This window comes from Heptranchias perlo, chromosome 15 (genome assembly GCF_035084215.1).
Source record: "Heptranchias perlo isolate sHepPer1 chromosome 15, sHepPer1.hap1, whole genome shotgun sequence".
In the NCBI taxonomy this organism is placed as follows: Eukaryota; Metazoa; Chordata; class Chondrichthyes; order Hexanchiformes; family Hexanchidae; genus Heptranchias; species Heptranchias perlo.
Window position 1 is genome coordinate 58,772,272 of NC_090339.1, and position 19,985 is coordinate 58,792,256.

Consider the following 19,985-nt stretch of genomic DNA (forward strand, 5'->3'; position numbering starts at 1 on the left):
TCTGGTTTTCATGCTAATGTTATACTTAATGTTCTATTTAATGTTTGACTCCACTAAATAAATGCATCACATCCTCAAAGTGAAAACTGCATTGGCATCTGACATGCCATTCTCTAAAATAAAATAACTTACATTTACATAGTGCCTTTAGCGCAGAAAAAAGTCCCAAGGCGCTTTGCAGAGGCGTAATCAGACAAAAATGGACGCAGAGCCAAAGGAGGAGATATTAAGATGATTCACTGAATGCTTGGTCAAAGAGGTGGGTTTCAAGGAGGGCCTTAAAGGAAGAGAGAGAGGTGGAGAGGCGGAGAGGTTCAGGGAGGGGGTGCTGGTGCTTAGGATCTGAAGTTATGGCCACCAACGGTGGGGTTAAGTTGGGGAGGATGCACAAGAAGCCAGTGCCAGAGCAACGGAATCTTTGGGGATAATTGTAGGTCTGGAGGAGTTTACAGAGATAGGGAGGGGCAAGGCCTTGAAGGGATTTAAACACAAGGATGAGAGTTTTAAATTGGAGGCACCAGGGGACCGGGAGCTAATGTAGGTCAGCAAGGACGGGGTGATGGGTGAACGGGACTTGGTGCAAGTTAGGATACGGGCAGCAGAGATTTGGGGGGGGCTGAAGTTTACGGAGGGTGGAAGATGGGAGGCCGGCCAGGAGGGCATTGGAATAGTCAATTCTGGAGATGACAAAGGCACGGATGAAGCTTTTCAGCAGCGGATGGTCTGAAGCAGAGGTGGAGGAAATTGGGATGGAACTGAAAATCTGGCAGTTTCTGTAACGGGCGGTTGATCCGCAATGCCAGCTTGAAGCCTGTTGAAAATCCACCCCATAATGTCTCTGTTTGGCAAGTCAGCTACATTAATAAGTTGTGACCCTAATTACACTGCTGACATTGTACAACAATTAATCCATGATCATTTTCCAAGTCTCCAGTGTGAAGCCTCCTGATTAAACTACATTGATGCAAAAACATCAGGCTCCATGGAGAGTGGTCGCACACCAGTTTTACACTCAATGCATCTAGAAAGTACCAACACGCACTGAAACATCACGGAAATTTGCTCCTGTTACTTGGCTTTTGTGTACCTTTCTACTTCATATCGCTGAGGTTTAATTTGCTGGAGCAAGTTCGAATTCCACCAGAACAGTAATCCAATACAATATTGGAAAATGTGAGGTTATGCACTTTGGCAGGAAAAATCAGAGAGCAAGTTATTATCTTAATGGCGAGAAACTGGAAAGTACTGCAGTACAAAGGGATCTGGGGGTCCTAGTGCAAGAAGATCAAAAAGTTAGTATGCAGGTGCAGCAGGTGATCAAGAAGGCCAACGGAATGTTGGCTTTTATTGCTCGGGGGATAGAATATAAAAACAGGGAGGTATTGCTGCAGTTATATAAGGTATTGGTGAGACCGCACCTGGAATACTGCATACAGTTTTGGTGTCCATACTTAAGAAAAGACACACTTGCTCTCGAGGCAGTACAAAGAAGGTTCACTCGGTTAATCCCGGGGATGAGGGGGCGGACATAGGAGGAGAGGTTGAGTAGATTGGGACTCTACTCATTGGAGTTCAGAAGAATGAGAGGCGATCTTATTGAAACATATAAGATTGTGAAGGGGCTTGATCGGGTGGATGCGGTAAGGATGTTCCCAAGGATGGGTGAAACTAGAACTAGGGGGCATAATCTTAGAATAAGGGGCTGCCCTTTCAAAACTGAGATGAGGAGAAACTTCTTCACTCAGAGGGTAGTAGGTCTGTGGAATTTGCTGCCCCAGGAAGCTGTGGAAGCTACATCATTAAATAAATTTAAAACAGAAATAGATAGTTTCCTAGAAGTAAAGGGAATTAGGGGTTACGGGGAGCGGGCAGGAAATTGGACATGAATTTAGATTTGAGGTTAGGATCAGATCAGCCATGATCTTATTGAATGGCGGAGCAGGCTCGAGGGGCCGATTGACCTACTCCTGCTCCTATTTCTTATGTTCTTATGTTCTTAACAGCTCCAGTTGCTGATATAAACGGGGTTGTTGATTGTATTACTGATTATTTACTTGGTGTCAGCCATGTAGCACTCTCACCTTTAAGTCAAAAGATTATGGGTTTAAGTCCCACTCCAAAGACTTGAGCACATAATTCTAGGTTGGCATTCCCAGTGCAGTACTGAGTGAGTGCTGCATTGTCAGATGAGACATTAAACTGATGAGCCATATCAGGTGGATGTAAAAGATCCCATGGCCACTATTTCGAAGAAGAGCAATGTGTAAAAATGTGGTGTCCACACATTTTTCCACGAATGGCAGCATGTTCGGCAAAAATTCCCCACATAGCATTTTCAGGAAAAATTGTAGGGAAGAGAAAAAATATAGGCCACATTTTTCAAAACCTGCCAAGCCTATGCCAAGAGGCAACAACAACTTGTATTTATATAGCGCCTTTGATGTAGTAAAATGTCCCAAGGCGATTCACAGGCGGTAAATCAGACAAAATTTGACACCGAGCCACATAAGGAGATATTAGGACAGGTGTCCAAAAAAGCTTGGTCAAAGAGGTCGATTTTAAGGAACGACTTAAAGGAGGAGAGAGAGGGGTAGAGAGGCAGAGAGGTTTAGGGAGGGAATTCCAGAGCTTAGGATCTAGATGGCTGAAGCACGGCCACCAATGGTGGAGCAAAGGAAATCGGGGATACGCAAGAGGCCAGAATTGGAGGAGCGCAGAGATCTCGGAGGGTTGTAGGGCTGGAGGAGGTTACAGAGATAGGGAGGGGGCGAGGCCATGGAGGGATCTGAACACAAGGATGAGAATTTTAAAATCAAGGCGTGGCCGGATCGGGAGCCAACGTAGGTCAACGAGCACAGTGGCCTGGGTAAGCACTTTATAAAAATGAACTGAAGAAAAATAAAAAGGCCGCCACGATTCTCCGATGGGATGTTCCCAGTCAGAAATGGCGCTCCTGTGGAACGTTGGTCTGTTAATCACCGGCCCGCCGACCTTGATTTTCCAGCCATTTGAATCGATAGGTGGACAGTCGGGCCCCGCGATTCCTGGCCCCCGTGCTGCCGGCAGGAGTGCTCCAAGTGGGGACTAGGTCCTGCAGTGGGAAAGAGAGGTCGCGTGGCCCTGGAATGACACGGTGGGGCACAAAGGGCCCGACTGCTTGTCTGAAAGTCCTCTCGCCACCATATTGGCGGTGGCGCTGTCGCAATTAAAATAAACGGGGCAACATTTCTGCAAACAATAAAAAACGGAGATGGGGATTTTAGAGGAGTGACTGTATGTTAAGTGTCCCATGATTGGAACTTCAGGACTAGAGACTCACAATGTCTATATAGGTAGCGGGCAAAAAACGGTATATATTTAGGCGTGAGACTGTTGTTCAAACGCTGCTGAACTTCTAGGAACATAGGAACAGGAGTAGGCCATTCAGCCCCTCGTGCCTGCTCCGCCATTTGATAAGATCATGGCTGATCTGTGATCTAACTCCATGTACCTGCCTTTGGCCCATATCCCTTAATACCTTTGGTTGCCAAAAAGCTATCTATCTCAGATTTAAATTTAGCAATTGAGCTGGTATCAATTGGCGTTTGCGGAAGAGAGTTCCAAACTTCTACAACCCTTTGTGTGTAGAAATATTTTCTAATCTCACTCCTGAAAGGTCTGGCTCTAATTTTTAGACTGTGCCCCCTACTCCTAGAATCCCCAACCAGCGGAAATAGTTTCTCTCTATCCACCCTATCTGTTCCCCTTAATATCTTATAAACTTCGATCAGATCACCCCTTAACCTTCGAAATTCCAGAGAATACAACCCCAATTTGTGTAATCTCTCCTCGTAACTTAACCCTTGAAGTCTGGGTATCATTCTGGTAAACCTACGCTGCACTCCCTCCAAGGCCAATATGTCCTTCCGAAGGTGCGGTGCCCAGAACTGCTCACAGTACTCCAGGTGCGGTCTAACCAGGGTTTTATATCTTCTACCTAAGATGTGTGATGTAATTTTCACTACCATGGTATTTGTCACAATAAGTGTGATGGAACGCTCACCAATCACCCACCAACAGCAATGAGATAAATGATCAAATAATCTGTTTTAGCGATATTGATTGAGGGGTAAATATTGGCCAGGACACCGGGAAGAACTCCCCTGCTCTTCTTCAAAATAGTGCCATGGGATCTTCATGTCCACCTGAGAGGGCAGACGGGGCCTCAGTTTAACTTCTCATCCGAGAGGCGGTACCTCCGACAGTGCAGCACTCCCTCAGTACTGCCAGCCTAGATTTTGTGCTCAAGTCTCTGGAGTGGGGCTTGAACCCACAGCCATCGTAAGCTCAGAGGCGAGAGTGCTACCCACTGAGCCAAGGCTGGCACCAACAGAAACTTGCCAGTTTCAATAAGTGTAAGGAATCTTACAACACCAGGTTATAGCCCAACGGTTTTATTTGAAAATCACAAGCTTTCGGAGCTTTCCTCCTTCGTCAGGTGAGTGAGTGAAGGGTTCTAAAATCGCATATCATATATTAGGCTGGGAGACGATCACAGCAATCAAAGGTGTCGTTGGTGTTCAGACAGGTTAGCCATGGAAACAACCAACGACACCTTTGATTGCTGTGATCGTCTCCCAGCCTAATATATGCTATGCGATTTTAGAATCCCTTCACTCACTCACCTGACGAAGGAGGTAAGCTCCGAAAGTTTGTGATTTTCAAATAAAACTGTTGGACTATAACCTGGTGTTGTAAGATTCCTTACATTTGTCCACCCCAGTCCATCACCGGCATCTCCACATCACAGTTTCAATAAGAGCAGTGACCAGGGGTGGCCCCAGTTAAAAAAAATGGGCCTTCCTGGCTGTTGGCCTTAGCGAACTTGAACAAGTTTACTTTTGGTTTGCAGCTGGCTGCAAGAGACCCATTACATCAGCGGGGAGTATCATTGCTGTGGCACTGAAACATTTAAAGCCAACTTGCATTATCAGAGGGGAATCCGCGTTATACTTAATTTTGTGCTGCCTCTAAATTAATTTCAGCCTCAAACCCACCTGTTCTGGGTTGGCTGGGATGTGTTTAGGACACTAATTTGGACCTGTTTACAACAAGCAACGATCGGTAGGGTGCAAGAGATTCTGAATTAATTGCAGCATTCAAAGGATAGAATAACAGGATGGTGAAACAATAGGGGGTAGTCCTTCAGACTGACAACCAGCTGATTGGAATCCTCTGCTCATTTGCAAAATAAGGTTCACTGTGCTAATTTCTATTTGTCTTTCTAATGTGATTTTGATAATGGCGAGTAACTGTTTGAATTGAAGCTAAAGTACCTCAGCTTTGATATGCAAACTCCACACTTGTGTGAAAGGCCTTGTCTTTTAACCCCACTAACACAATAGCTCATGAACAACCCTGACCTTTATGTTCATCCCATGATCACACCTCAATTCTTTTCCCCATCTCTATTTACCTCATTACTGTGCATCCAGCTCCCTTTTTAAGTTTCTTTAATTGCTTCCTTTCCAATTTCATTTTCAGCTTGCACTTTTTGCGTGTGCGCGTTTGACTCAGAAGGAATCGCGGCCTCCAGCTTGGGCGTCTGGACAACAGGGTTCAGCAGTGATGTTTTTAACAAATTGAGGGATGCAAGTATGAAAACAATAATTTGACTTCTTGAACCGAGATCATAAGCACGAGTCAATCTTTGATCCCTCGCTAATGTACTGACGAGACCTTAATACTCTCAGCCAGCTTCAGTTCTAGCCATAGGGAAATCACGCGCGGACCACTGTGAGTTTTATTTTTTATTGAAACCAATGGTACTCACGATTTCTGTGGTGCTGACTTTGTTGGAGGTTTTCCTTGAACATCACAGCGCTCTGAAAAGAAACATGAATTTGGAGTGTCACATCTTTGTTTTTTTCCCAGAACCGATCTACAGCTGTTGTCGCTCCCATTGAAATTCTACTATTAAAGTGCCACAACACATAATACTTTATCATCAGGATGTTATTCTTCCATCTTCTAAGGGTAGGCACCATGTAATTAACATTCCAATATTAAGTTTAATTACAGACAGAGCATTAAATTGCCTTTAAAGACAAGAGTAAAAGGTGACCTACTTTGCCCATTGTAACCGGAGGTTAGATGCTGAGAGTCCTACAAACAAAGAACATGAGACACATCAGAGCATGATTCCTAACTATAGATTGCAAGCGAAGAGAGGTAAGAATTTATTCATTTAGCTTCAACACGTAGTGATTGCAGAAATTAATGACTGATAATACAAAAGCAATTAAGCAGGACACAATGGCAGTGTGTCGCACTGTTTGTGTCAGATAATTACCTGGTCGAGAACTAAATATAAGATCAGGATGACAGAATGCTATGATGAAAGAATATCACATTTTATGTCATCCTAACAATATCTCTTTGAAGCATTTAATACAGTGCCTATTACAATAAAGGGCAGACATCACATGCATTATGCAGGGAATTTCCATATTCCTTCCAATAGTGACAAATGGAAGTCTGGTTTATCCTAAAACTGGTCAAAAGTCCTATCAAGAAAACAGCCAAATTAAGCTTAGCAAAATAGCATTGGCTTAAATCAGACTGAGTTCATGGGCAGATTTCCTGGCAGTACATAATTTGGGCACATGCCAGTACGATCTGCTGGAAGTCTTGTGACAAAATGTCCCTCTAGTTTAGACAATTCTCGCCCTGCCATCTGCTGTATCTTGTGAGCACTGCTCCAGCCACCGGACCCCTTTGAGATACTTCCACACTTATGGATCGCTGTGCACTGCTGTTCGAGAAATAAAATATATATCCATGGAATTGTCCAACGGTGGGGTGGTGGGGCGATGATACATAATTGGTCTGAGCAACTGATTGGCTGAGCCCAATTTATGACATCAGGTTGCAGTGCAAGACACAAGATTGATGGGTTTGGGTAGCAGAGTGCACAGCAACGTTAAAGGCATAATTTAAAAATATATTAACAAAGATATGTTTATATAGCACCTTATCATATCTAAGAAACATCTCAGCCATGAGGTGTTAGCCTTGGTTTCTAACACTCTCACCCCTGAGTCAGAAGGTTATTTGTTCAGGTCCCACTCCAGAGACTTGAGCACAAAATCTAGGCTGACACTTCAGTGCAGTACAGAGGAAGTGCTGCACTGTCAGAGGTGCCGTCTTTGAGAGGAGACGTTAAACCAAGGCCCCGTCTGCCATCTCAAGTGAACGTAAAAGATCCTATAGCACTATTTTGAAGAAGAGCAGGGGAGTTCTCCCTGGTGTCCTGGCAAATATTTATCCCTCAACCAACATCACTAAAACTGATTATCTGTCATTATCTCATTCCTGTTTGTGGTACCTTGCTATACACAAATTGGCTGTTGCCTTTCTAAGATTACAACAGTGGCTACACTTCAAAAGTACTTAATTGGCTGTAAAGCACTTTGGGACGTCCTGAGGTTGTGAAAGGCGATATATAAATGGAAGTTCTTTCTTTTTTTCTTTATCTCAAAGCGTTGCACATATAATGAATTATTCAGAAGTGCAGTGAGTTTTGTTATGTAGGTAAATGCACCAGCCATTTTTGCTCACAGCAAGATACCACAAACAGCAATGAGATAGGAACATAGGAACAGGAGTCGGCCATTCAGCCCCTCGGACCTGCTCCAATTAGATTATGGCTGATCTTACCTCAATGCCATTTTCGCACATTTGCTCCATATTTTTTGATACCCTGACCTAACAAAAATCTTATCTATCTCAGTCTTGAAAGCTCCAATTGTCCCCCAGCATCCACAGCCTTTTGGGAGACAGAATTCCAAATTTCTACCACCCTTTGTGTGAAAAAATGATTACTGATTTTTACAAGCCAAGTTTATGCAACCTTGTCCTCTTAATTTAACCCTCTAAGGCCCGGTATCATTCTGTAATTAAGAGGTAATCTGCTTTGAGTGGTGTTGGTCGAGCGAGGGATATTGAATGGGACACCAGTGGAACTCCCTGTTCTTCTTTGGACAGTGCCATGGAATTTTTACATCTACCTGAACAGGCAGACGGGGCCTCTGACAATGCAGCACTCCCCTCAGTAACGTACAGATTCTGGTAATGTCAATCAGTCTAGTTCAGATAAGACATGATTCAGTTGCTTGTTGAGGTGATACCATCTATACACAGTTTCAAATTCAGGAGAAGCCTTCTGACTGGCCAGTGCGACAATTTATTTTTTCCTTGGTTTCTCAGAGCAATGTCACCAAATTCTTGCCGCTTGGTGGAGTGTTACAGATTGACTGAGACTGTCAGCCTAGATCACGTGCTCAAGTTCTGGAACAACAACAACCTGCATTTATATAGCGCTTTTAATGTAGCAAAACGTCCCAAGGTGCTTCACAGGAGCGTAATCAGACGTAAAATTGACACCAAGCCAAAAGTTTTGTCAAGGAGCATCTTAATGGAGGAGAGAGAGAGGTGCAGAGGCAGAGAGGTTCAGAGGGGGAATTCCAGAGCTTAGGGCCTAGACAGCTGAAGGCACGGCCGCCAATGTTGGGATGAAGGAGGTGGGGGATACACAAAAGGCCAGAGTTGGGAGCAATGCGGATTTCTTGGAGGGTTTTGGGGCTGGAGGAAGTTATATAGATAGGGAGGAGTGAGCCCACGGAGCGATTTGAACACGAGAATGAGAATTTTAAAACTGAGGCTTTGAATCCACATCCTTCCAGCTCAGAAGTGAGACTACGATCCACTGAGCCAAACTGACACCCTTGGACTAAAATACAGATTTGAGAAAGATGGATTGGGATGAAGGTCTTTCTCACAGCTCTTGAGGGTCTTATTGGTAAAGTGAGATGCGGAAGTCTAAGTCAATCTGTAACACTGCACTAACCTGCAAGAATTTGGCAATGCTGCATTGTATTCATGGGATTTTGAGATGCTAGGGTAAATCTTCAGAGACTCTTACTCAATAGAAGCATCGGAGAACTGGGTATGGAAGTCAGCGTGCCTGATTTGTGACACTCCTGATTGGTTTTTTGGGTCATAATTAATGGTTGGAAAATCAGAAGCAGACGTGCTGATCTCTATGCCCAATTCTCAGATCTACACTCCCGTCAAGTAAAACTCTGTGCTGGGAGAGAAATGTCTGAAAATTTACCGTACGGCAAAAGAATCAGAGGGGGAGGTGAGGGGAATTTTTTTATGCAGCAAGTTGTGATGATCTGGAATGCGCTGCCTGAAAGGGCAGTGGAAGCAGATTCAGTAGCAACTTTCAAAAGGGATTCTTTTTTTATTCGTTCATGGGATGTGGGCGTCGCTGGCGAGGCCAGCATTTATTGCCCATCCCTAATTGCCTTTGAGAAGGTGGTGGTGAGCCGCCTTCTTGAACCGCTGCAGTCCGTGAGGTGAAGGTTCTCCCAAAGTGCTGTTAGGAAGGGAGTTCCCAGGATTTTGACCCAGCGACGGTGAAGGAACGGCAATATATTTCCAAGTCGGGATGGTGTGTGACTTGGAGGGGAATGTGCAGGTGGTGTTGTTCCCATGTGCCTGCTGCCCTTGTCCTTTTAGGTGGTAGAGGTTGCGGGTTTGGGAGGTGCTGTCGAAGAAGCCATGGCGAGTTGCTGCAGTGCATCCTGTGGATGGTACACACTGCTGCCACAGTGCGCTGGTGGCGACAGGAGTGAATGTTTAGGGTGGTGGATGGGGTGCCAATCAAGCGGGCTGCTTTGTCCTGGATGGTGTCGAGCTTCTTGAGTGTTGTTGGAGCTGCACTCATCCAGGCAAGTGGAGAGTATTCCATCACACTCCTGACTTGTGCCTTGTAGATGGTGGAAAGGTTCTGGGGAGTCAGGAGGTGAGTCACTCACCGCAGAATAACCAGCCACTGATCTGCTCTTGCAGCCACAGTATTTATGTGGCTGGTCCAGTTAAGTTTCTGGTCAATGGTGACTCCCAGGATGTTGATGGTGGGGGATTCGGCGATGGTAATGCCATTGAATGTCAAGGGGAGGTGGTTAGACTCTCTCTTGTTGAAGATGGTCATTTCCTGGCACTTGTCTGGCGCGAATGTTACTTGCCACTTATCAGCCCAAGCCTGATGTTGTCCAGGACTTGCTGCATGCGGGCACGGACTGCTTCATTATCTGAGGGGTTGTGAATGGAACTGAACACTGTGCAATCATCAGCGAAGATCCCCATTTCTGACCTTATGTTGGAGGGAAGGTCATTGATGAAGCAACTGGATAAATACTTGAAAAGGAACAATTTGCAGAGCTATGGGGAAAGAGCAGGGGAAGTGGGACTAATTGGATAGCTCTTTCAAAGAGCCAGCAAGGGCACGGTGGGCCAAATGGCCTCCGTCTGTGCTGTGTGATTCTATGATTTTAGGTGCCAAATATTACCACACAGCCCATTTCATGCCGAAATACCACTACCTCTGGTGTGTTAATTGTATCTCTCTGACATATATCCTGTGAATTACTTTGGTGCACATTGTATTAGTCACTCCTAGATACTGAAAAGAGTTCAAAACAAGGACCATAATGGCACACACCTGTTTTTATATTAAGCCTCTATCTTTTGGCCTGTTGTGAAGCTAGAACAATTTTTTTAAATTTTTAATTTCAAAAACCTAGGTGCTGTCAAAAATAAGTTTTATTTAAAACAATCCCCACCCCTGGTAAAATCTGTCAGATTAGGTTCCGGTTTCAATAGCAGGTTTCCTACCTTGCTCAGGATCGGGAACTTGGTTGGCTCGGCCTTGCCAGGTGTGTGTATCGCTGTTAGTGGAGGAGGCCATGAATGTGTCATCTCCTGCGGTAAAAACAATTCACAAATCGACTCATGACCCGTTTCATATCATGTCAACCGCTTATTGCTGTAACCATAGACTGAGACTTTTTTCCCTGGAGAGTAGGAGGTTTAGGGGTGATCTTATAGAAGTCTATAAAATAATGAGGGGCATAGATAAGGTAGATAGTCAAAATCTTTTCCCAAAGGTAGGGGAGTCTATAACGAGGGGGCATAGATTTAAGGTAAGAGGGGAGAGATACAAAAAGGGTCCAGAGGGGCAATTTTTTCACTCAAAGGGTGGTGAGTGTCTGGAACGAGCTGCCAGAGGCAGTAGTAGAGGCGGGTACAATTTTGTCTTTTAAAAAGCATTTGGACAGTTACATGGGTAAGATGGGTATAGAGGGATATGGGCCAAGTGCAGGCAATTGGGACTAGCTTAGTGGTATAAACTGGGCGACATGGACATGTTGGGCCGAAGGGCCTGTTTCCATGTTGTAAACTTCTATGATTCTATGATTATTGCAGTCTCCAGTAAACATCTCACTGTTCAAACACCCCTCACAATATAAGTGTAAGAACGTGAATTAAAATGGAAAATGTACCTTACCGTCACATTTTGCGGTTTACTGTATACATTTTGTATGAGCAGAATACTGGGCAATGAGTTATTCCTCGATACAGTGCTACCTACTATATTACAAAAGTACAGCATAATCATGACAGCAATTAAGAGAAAAAGATTTAAATAAAAGCTATATCCCATTTCTTATAAATGTACTGATGATATGGGACACTAAGCTGTCACAGGCATTTTGCATAGATGAGATACTTTATACTCTATGCTCCATTAGATGTGTGGGCGCGAAACACAGTCCTCTGCTGTGTGTAGCTGCAGGCTAATGATATGCGGTCTCCTAAATCCAAACTCGCTTTGTTCTTAGAAGACAGTTTTTCTTGAGCTCAGTCACAGCCTTTGTTTAGTGTTATTAAACATGTTTCCGACTATTCAATCAACTCACCTAACACCTAAGGAAGCCTGACTTAAAGGCACTGCATTTCTGTGCTAAGTTCTGTGTTGGTTAAGACTTAACGATTTGCCAAGTACAGTGCGGAAATCATAATGGTGACTGCTACCGTAATGGCTTCAGTCTAATATCAAATTCAACAGTGTGAAGATAAATAGAGAACTTGTGATGAACCTAGACAAGCTGGGTTTCTCTCAAGTGCTTTCCAATTTTCTCCACTTCCAGTTTTAAAAGCACTGTACATAAGTTCAAATACATGACAAATCGGAATGCCATGCTCCTTCAATGGGTATACCCAAGTAATCCATAGTACTGTGTTGTAACATATCACAAAACAACTCAACAATCAGTGCAGATAGTACAGTGTAGGTAGTACAGTGTTAGTGCATTGGCATGTCATGCTGCATCGCTCCGGGTGTCAGCTGTGGCTCAGTGGGTAGCACTCTTGCTCTGAGTCAGAAGGTTGTGGGTTTAAGTCCCACTCCAGAGACCTGAGCACAAAATCTAGACTGACACTCCACTGTCACGAATTTTGGCTGCCATGATTCCTACTTCAAAAGTATTTAATTGGCTGTAAAGTGCTTTGGGAAGCAGATTTAATAGTAACTTTCAAAAGGGAATTGGATAAATACTGGAAGGGAAAAAATTTACAGGGCTATGGAGAAAGAGCAGGGGAGTGGGACTAATTGGATAGCTCTTTCAAAGAGCTGGCACAGGCACGGTGGGCTGAATGACCTCCTTCTGTGCCGTAAATTTCTATGATTCTATGATTCTAACAGATAGACGGCACCTCCGATAGTGCAGCACTCCCTCAGTACTACATGAAAGTGTCAGCCAAGATTATGCGCTCAAGTCCTGGAGTGGGACTTGAACTCACAAAACTTACTCAGAGGTAACTGAGCCAAATTGACACTTAAGTATCACTGATGTGTCTGACTTCTGCTTGTCACCCCGTCGCATAGCCAGGCTGGAATCAAGAAGACGCCTGAGGTTTTGAAAGGCTCTATATAAATGCAAGTTTGTTCTTTTAGTGTTTGGTCATTCATCCATTGGCGTCTTCTTGATTCCAGCCTGGCTATGCGACCGGGTGACAAGCAGAGGTCAGACACATCAGTGATACTTAAGTGTCAATTTGGCTTAGTTACCTCTGAGTAAGTTTTGTGAGTTCAAGTCCCACTCCAGGACTTGAGCGCATGATCTTGGCTGACACTTTCATGCAGTACTGAGGGAGTGCTGCACTATCGGAGGTGCCGTCTGTCTGTTAGAATCATAAGATCATAGAAATTTACGGCACAGAAGGAGGTCATTTGGCCCATCGTGCCTGTGCCGGCTCTTTGAAAGAGCTATCCAATTAGTCCCACTCCCCTGCTCTTTCTCCATAGCCCTGTAAATTTTTTCCCTTCAAGTATTTATCCAATTCCCTTTTGAAAGTTACTATTGAATCTGCTTCCACCGCCCTTTCAGGCAGAGCATTCCAGATCATTACAACTCGATGCGTAAATAAATGTTTCCTCATGTCGCCTCCGGCTCTTTTGCCGATCACCTTAAATCTGTGTCCTCTGGTTGCCGAGCCTTCTGCCACTGGAAACAGTTTCTCCTTATTTACTCTGTCAAAAACGTTCATGATTTTGAACACCTCTATCAAATCTCCCCTTAACTTTCTCTGCTCTCAGGAGAACAAGCCCAGCTTTTCCAGTCTATCCACGTAACTGAAGTCCCTCATCCCTGGCACCATTCTAGTAAATCTCTTCTGCACCCTCTCTAAGGCCTTGACATCTTTCCTGAAGTGTGGTGCCCAGAATTGAACACAATACTCCAGCCAAGGCCTAACTTCCTTGCTTTTATACTCTTATGCCTCTATAAATAAAGCCCAGTTTTTTAACAGCCTTCTCAACTTGTCCTGCCATCTTCAAAGATTTCATACACCACCCAGGTCTCGCTGTTCCTGTACCCACTTTAAAATTGTACCATTTAGTTTATATTGCCTCTCCTTATTCTTCCAATCAAAATGCATCACTTCACACTGCTCTGCGTTAAATTTCATCAGCCATATGTCTGCCCATTTTGCCAGTCTGTCTATGTCCTCCTGAAGTCTGTTACTATCCTCTACATTGTTTACTACATTTCCGAGTTTCATGTCATCTGCGAACTTTGAAATTATACCCTCTATACCCAAGTCCAAGTAGAGCAAGAAAGTGCTCTGGCCAACATTCGTCTCTTAACCAACATTCGTCCCTTAACAAAAAGGATTAATTGGTTATTTATCTCATTTTCTGTAGGTGGGATCTTGGTTGCTGTGTTTGTCCACAAAACAATAGTGACCGCACTTCACACGAGTAATTTATTGGCTGTGAAGCATTTTGGGACATCCTGTGGATATGGAGCACTCTACGGAAATAAAAGTCCTTTCTTCTCCTTGAGTAAGCAGAAGACTGAGTCAGTTCATGTTATCATTGGCCCTCCCAACCACCCAGTTCAGAGGGGGAAGGGGCCAAAATCCGTTCACCTGGTTAATCTTTCACATCTGCTAAATGTCTAATTCCACTAAGATTCGTGCTAAAAGCCAATTGAGTCACTTTGTTCAGCTCTGGAAGCTCACTGATCTGCACACCAGAAGCTGGTGAAATAGTGGCGAATCACGATGAGTCAGCAAATTTGAAAGTCCCATTTAAAAATGAACAAGATTATACACACCGACAAACTAATGGAAAAAGCCCGCTTAAAGATGTACGCTTGCCTACATTTTAGTAGCATAGGGTTCATTTCAACAGTTGTATTTTTTTGTCTTCATGCCAAAACGTTCCCCAGTGGGCTAAAATCTACAATAAACACACACCCTCTCATCCATTATTGTCTCATTCAAAGATAACTAAACTAGGCGGAACTCAACGCTGTGCCGAACGGGTCGGCATAAATCATGGCCGGTCTGTGAAGGGGTTAAACAAAGAGCCTTTGCCATTGAAGAGAAACAGGCTTAGTTAAAAAAAACTCAGCACTGAGTAAACAACGACGGTCTCCAAACCCGGCGACTACAATCCATCTCGCACTGTTCCAGACAGATGTCTGAAAAATAACATTCACCGTACTGTGTATTACTGAAGGTCACGCTGGCCAATCAAACATACATTTCAATCTCCTGTCCCATCTTTGTAATATTATAAGCCATAAGGCAGTGAATAAACTTGAAGCCATACGATTAGTGTAACAAATCTGACAGTTTCTTTCATAGTGGCAAACAGAGGATAGTTTCGCTCTGAAATCACCCCACATCTGACCTCCATTTGCTGGTATCAATCACCTGAATTGTGCAGTTTGAATCATCACCCGTGTAAAGTGCATCTCATGCCTATGTTGATTTGGATCAATGCCATCATCAAATGGCACAGTGTTCTAGATCTGAATCTCCCTCCCACCCACTGCGATCTAAAGCATACCACACCTCATGGTCACTTTATCTCTCCACTTCATCCCACACTCGTCACCCTCCTTCGATGACATTCCAGCACGTAATATATATATAAAAACATATAAATCAGGCACCTAGTCTGTGCATGCCCAAGGAGCACAGTTTGTACATGACCAGGAACACACTTTTGTATGCTCAGGAACACACTTTGTGTATGCTCAGGAACAACTTTTGTGTATGCCCAGGAACATACTTTGTGTATGCTCAGGAACATACTTTTGTGTATACGCAGGAACACACTTTGTGTATGCTCAGCAACACAGCTAGTACATGCCGAGGAAGACAGTTTATGCATATCCAAGAATGCACATCACATGTGCATGTAGCATGTCACGTGTGTATGCATGCAGTGCACATAAACACTAAAAGTCTAAGTAAGTTGAAAATAAAAAGAATTGTGCAGTGGTATAATAAGTGTCCCCTCAATCTTACTCCACAAATTCGACTGAGGCTGGATTTGGTTGGATTTTAATGCAAAATAACTTTAAGAAGAAAAGAAGCAAAACCTATTTTACTCTGTCTGACCATTCCCCTGCTGCACCTTAGATACTAAACAATTCACAAGTACCAGATGATGAAATAGTTTGTTCATTTCTCCTTTTGGGGCAGGAAGGAATAACAAGCCATTTATTTACAGTAGTTTATCAAGGGTCACATACAAGGGACGAGAAGTTTCCCAAGGACCACCCAGTGGGGTCTGGATTACGTGCGCTCTGTTAATTGGGCCTTCTGCCTCATTTTTTTTACACTAGAGTTGCCAAACAGGGTTTAGACACAAATCAGCATTTGAATACTGCTGCATGAACAGAAAACGCTGATGCTCAGGAACATACTTTTGTGTATAAGCAGGAACACACTTTGTGTATGCTCAGCAACACAGCTAGTACATGCCGAGGAAGACAGTTTATGCATAATCCAAGAATGCACATCACATGTGCATGTAGCATGTCACGTGTGTATGCATGCAGTGCACATAAACACTAAAAGTCTAAGTAAATTGAAAATAAAAAGAATTGTGCAGTGGTATAATAAGTGTCCCCTTAATCTTACTCCACAAATTATTAGTTCTACAATACAGTCTGCGCTCCATCTCATAATAGTCTACAAAAATATTCCTGTAATTTTGTGTATCAATGCATTTGTTCTTATCAACAACAACTACTTGCATTTATATCACGCCTTTAACGTAGTAAAATGTCCCAACGCAATTCACAGGTGCGATTATCAAACAAAATTTGACACCAAGCCGCATAAGGAGATAATAGGGAAGGTGACCAAGAGCTTGATCAAAGAGGTAGGTTTTAAGAAGGGATGATGTGGAGATGCCGGTGATGGACTGGGGTGGACAAATGTAAGGAATCTTACAACACCAGGTTATAGTCCAACAATTTTATTTTAAAATCACAAGCTTTCGGAGATTATCTCCTTCGTCAGGAGATTATCTCCTTCGTCACTCACCTGACGAAGGAGATAATCTCCGAAAGCTTGTGATTTTAAAATAAAATTGTTGGACTATAACCTGGTGTTGTAAGATTCCTTACATTTAAGAAGGGGAGAGAGAGATAGAGAGGCAGAGAGGTTTAGGAAGAGAATTCCAGAGCTCAGGGCCTAGGCAGCTGAAGGCACGGCCGCCAATGGTGGAGCGATGAAAATCAGGGATGCGCAAGAGGCCAAAATTGGAAGAGCGCAGAGATCTCGGAGGGTTGTAGGGTCTAGAGGAGGTTACAGAGATAGGGAGGGGGGCGAGGCCATGGTGGGATTTGAAAACAAGGATGAGAATTTTAAAATCGAGGTATTGCCGGAATGGGAGCCAATGTAGGTCAGCGAGCACAGGGGTGATGGGAGAACAGGACTTGGTGGGAGTTAGGGTACGGGCAGCAGAGTTTTGGATGAGTTCAGGTTTACGGAGAGTGCAAGGTGGGAGGCCGGCCAGGAGAATGATGGCAGTGTAGGGAGTGGAATAATTTGCCACATCTTCACCAAGCGACATTCCCAAATTAGGAGCAGCAATGGTCACAATGGCAGGGTCATTTTTTAGAATCAGTATGTTTTCTACGTTTTGACTGAAATTTAGTTACTCACAAAGTCAAAGCCGGATCCTGCTGACCTCGGCATCCTATCTGAGCTCAGCTTCCAATCCCATCTCCTCTCCATCACAAAGATCGCCTACTTCCACCTCCGTAACATCGCCTGTCTCTGCCTCTGCCTCAGCCCATCTGCTGCTGAAACCCTCATCCATGCTTTTGTTACCTTCAGACTCGACAATTCTCCTGGCCAGTCTTCCACCATCCCTCTGGGCTCTGCCTGCGTCGCTGCTCCTATTATATTTAAATAAATGTTTCTCCAGCCCTGTTCCCCTCCAGACGTGGCCTCCAGCTTGCTCTGCTCCTGTTGGTATTGGTGTTCTTTCGCTGCCAATACCATTCTTCAAAATGGAGCCCAGACATCACTGGCTCCCACTTTAGGCCTCCCTCCTGGCCTTCTATTTAAATGTGTACAAATGCAGCCCCAGATTCATTTTGGCTCTGCCTCGTGTTTCCCAGTTCCACGTAGCCTCCGACCCTGCAAACTTCAGATCCCCTTTAGAGTCCCCTGCAAAACACCATCCTGATTTGGACATTTATCGTTGTTCTTTCATTGTCGGCGGTTTAAATTCCTGTAACTCCCTACCTCAGAGTAACTTCACCACACGGACTGCAGCGGTTCCTGAAGAAGGCCCACCACCACCTTCTCAAGGGCAACTAGGGACGGACAATAAATGCCAGCATTGCCAGCGATGCCCACATCCTAAGAATGAATATTCTGTAAAATCTACAATCCCCGCCTCCTTTATACTCAACATGCCTGTTCTTTCCCTTTGCCCCATTCCCACCCTGAATCCAGCCCCACTCCCCTCCGTAGCTCTGTTTCTACCACACTCACATTGCATTCCTAAACATGCAGGTGCAGCAAACAATTAGGATTGCAAATGGTTCGTTAGCCTTTACTGAAAGGGGGTTGGAGTATAAGGTAGGTCGTGCCTGACAAACCTGATTGAATTTTTTGAAGAGGTGACTGAAGTAGTGGACAGGGGAATGTCAATGGATGTTATTTATATGGACTTCCAGAAGGCATTTGATAAGGTCCCACATAAGAGACTGTTAGCTAAGAAAGAAGCCCATGGAATCGAGGGAAAAGTACAGACTTGGTTAGGAAGTTGGCTGAGCGAAAGGCGACAGAGAGGAGGGATAATGGGTAGGTACTCACATTGGCAGGATGTGACTAGTGGAGTCCCGCAGGGATCTGTCTTGGGGCCTCAATTATTCACAATATTTATTAATGACTTAGATGAAGGCATAGAAAGTCTCATATCTAAGTTTGCCGTGACACAAAGATTGGTGGCATTGTAAGCAGTGTAGATGAAAATATAAAATTACAAAGCAATATTGATAGATTAGGTGAATGGGCAAAACTGTGGCAAATGGAATTCAATGTAGACAAATGTGAGGTCATCCACTTTGGATCAAAAAGGATAGAATAGGGTACTTTCTAAATGGTAAAAAGTTAAAAATAGTGGATGTCCAAAAGGACTTAGGGGTTCAGGTACATAGATCATTGAAGAGTCATGAACAGGTGCAGAAAATAATCAAGAAGGCTAATGGAATGCTGGCCTTTATATCTAGAGGACTAGAGTACAAGGGGCAGAAGTTATGCTGCAGCTATACAAAACCCTGATTAGACCGCACCTGGAGTACTGTGAGCAGTTCTGGGCACCGCACCTTCGGAAAGATATACTGGCCTTGGAGGGAGTGCAGCGTAGGTTTACTGGAATGATACCCGGACTTCAAGGGTTAAGTTACGAGGAGAGATTACACAAATTGGGGTTGTATTCTCTGGAGTTTAGAAGGTTAAGGGGTGATCTGATCAAAGTTTATCAGATATTAAGGGGAACAGATAGGGTGGATAGAGAGAAACTATTTCCGCTGGTTGGGGATTTTAGGAGTAGGGGGCACAGTCTAAAAATTAGAACCAGACCTTTCAGGAGTGAGATTAGAAAACATTTCTACACACAAAGGGTGGTAGAAGTTTGGAACTCTCTTCCGCAAATGCCAATTGATACGAGCTCAATTGCTAAATTTAAATCTGAGATAGACAGCTTTTTGGCAACCAAAGGTATTAAGGGATATGGGCCAAAGGCAGGTACATGGAGTTAGATCACAGATCAGCCATGATCTTATCAAATGGCGGAGCAGGCACGAGGGGCTGAATGGCCTACTCCTGTTCCTATGTTCCTATAAGAGTAAGGAGGTCTTGTTGCAATTAAATAGGGTTCTATTGAGGCCACTTCTGGAGTACTGTGTACTGTTTTGGTCTCCTTACCTAAGGAAGGATATACTTGCCTTAAAGGAGGTGCAATGAAGGTTCACTCGTTGATTCCAGGGATAAGAGGGTTGTCCAATGAGGAGAGATTGAGTAGAATGGACCTATATTCTCTGGAATTTAGAAAAATGAGAGGTGATCTCATTGAAGCATATAAAATTCTGAGAGGGCTTGTCAGTGTAGAAGCCGTGAGGCTGTTTTCCATGGCTGGAGAGTCTAGAACTAGGGGGGCATATTCTCAAGATAAGGGGCCGGCCAGTTAGGACCGAGATGGGGAATAATTTCTTCACTCAGAATGATGTGAATCTTTGGAATTCTCTACCCCAGAGGGCTGTGGATGCTCAGTC

At 44.0% G+C, this 19,985-nt stretch overlaps 1 protein-coding gene across 5 annotated transcripts in view; it reads right to left on the bottom strand.

The window, feature by feature from the left end:
- Positions 1-19,985, bottom strand: part of aff2 (AF4/FMR2 family, member 2) — a 384,792-nt gene that overhangs the window by 146,006 nt on the left and 218,801 nt on the right. For all 5 annotated transcript variants that reach the window (XM_067997310.1, XM_067997309.1, XM_067997311.1 and 2 more), the window contains 3 exons: positions 10,723-10,809; positions 6,108-6,144; positions 5,813-5,864 (listed from right to left, as the gene is read on the bottom strand). In XM_067997310.1, the coding sequence (XP_067853411.1) occupies positions 5,813-5,864; positions 6,108-6,144; positions 10,723-10,809 (176 nt within the window). The remainder of the gene's footprint in view (positions 1-5,812; positions 5,865-6,107; positions 6,145-10,722; positions 10,810-19,985) is intronic.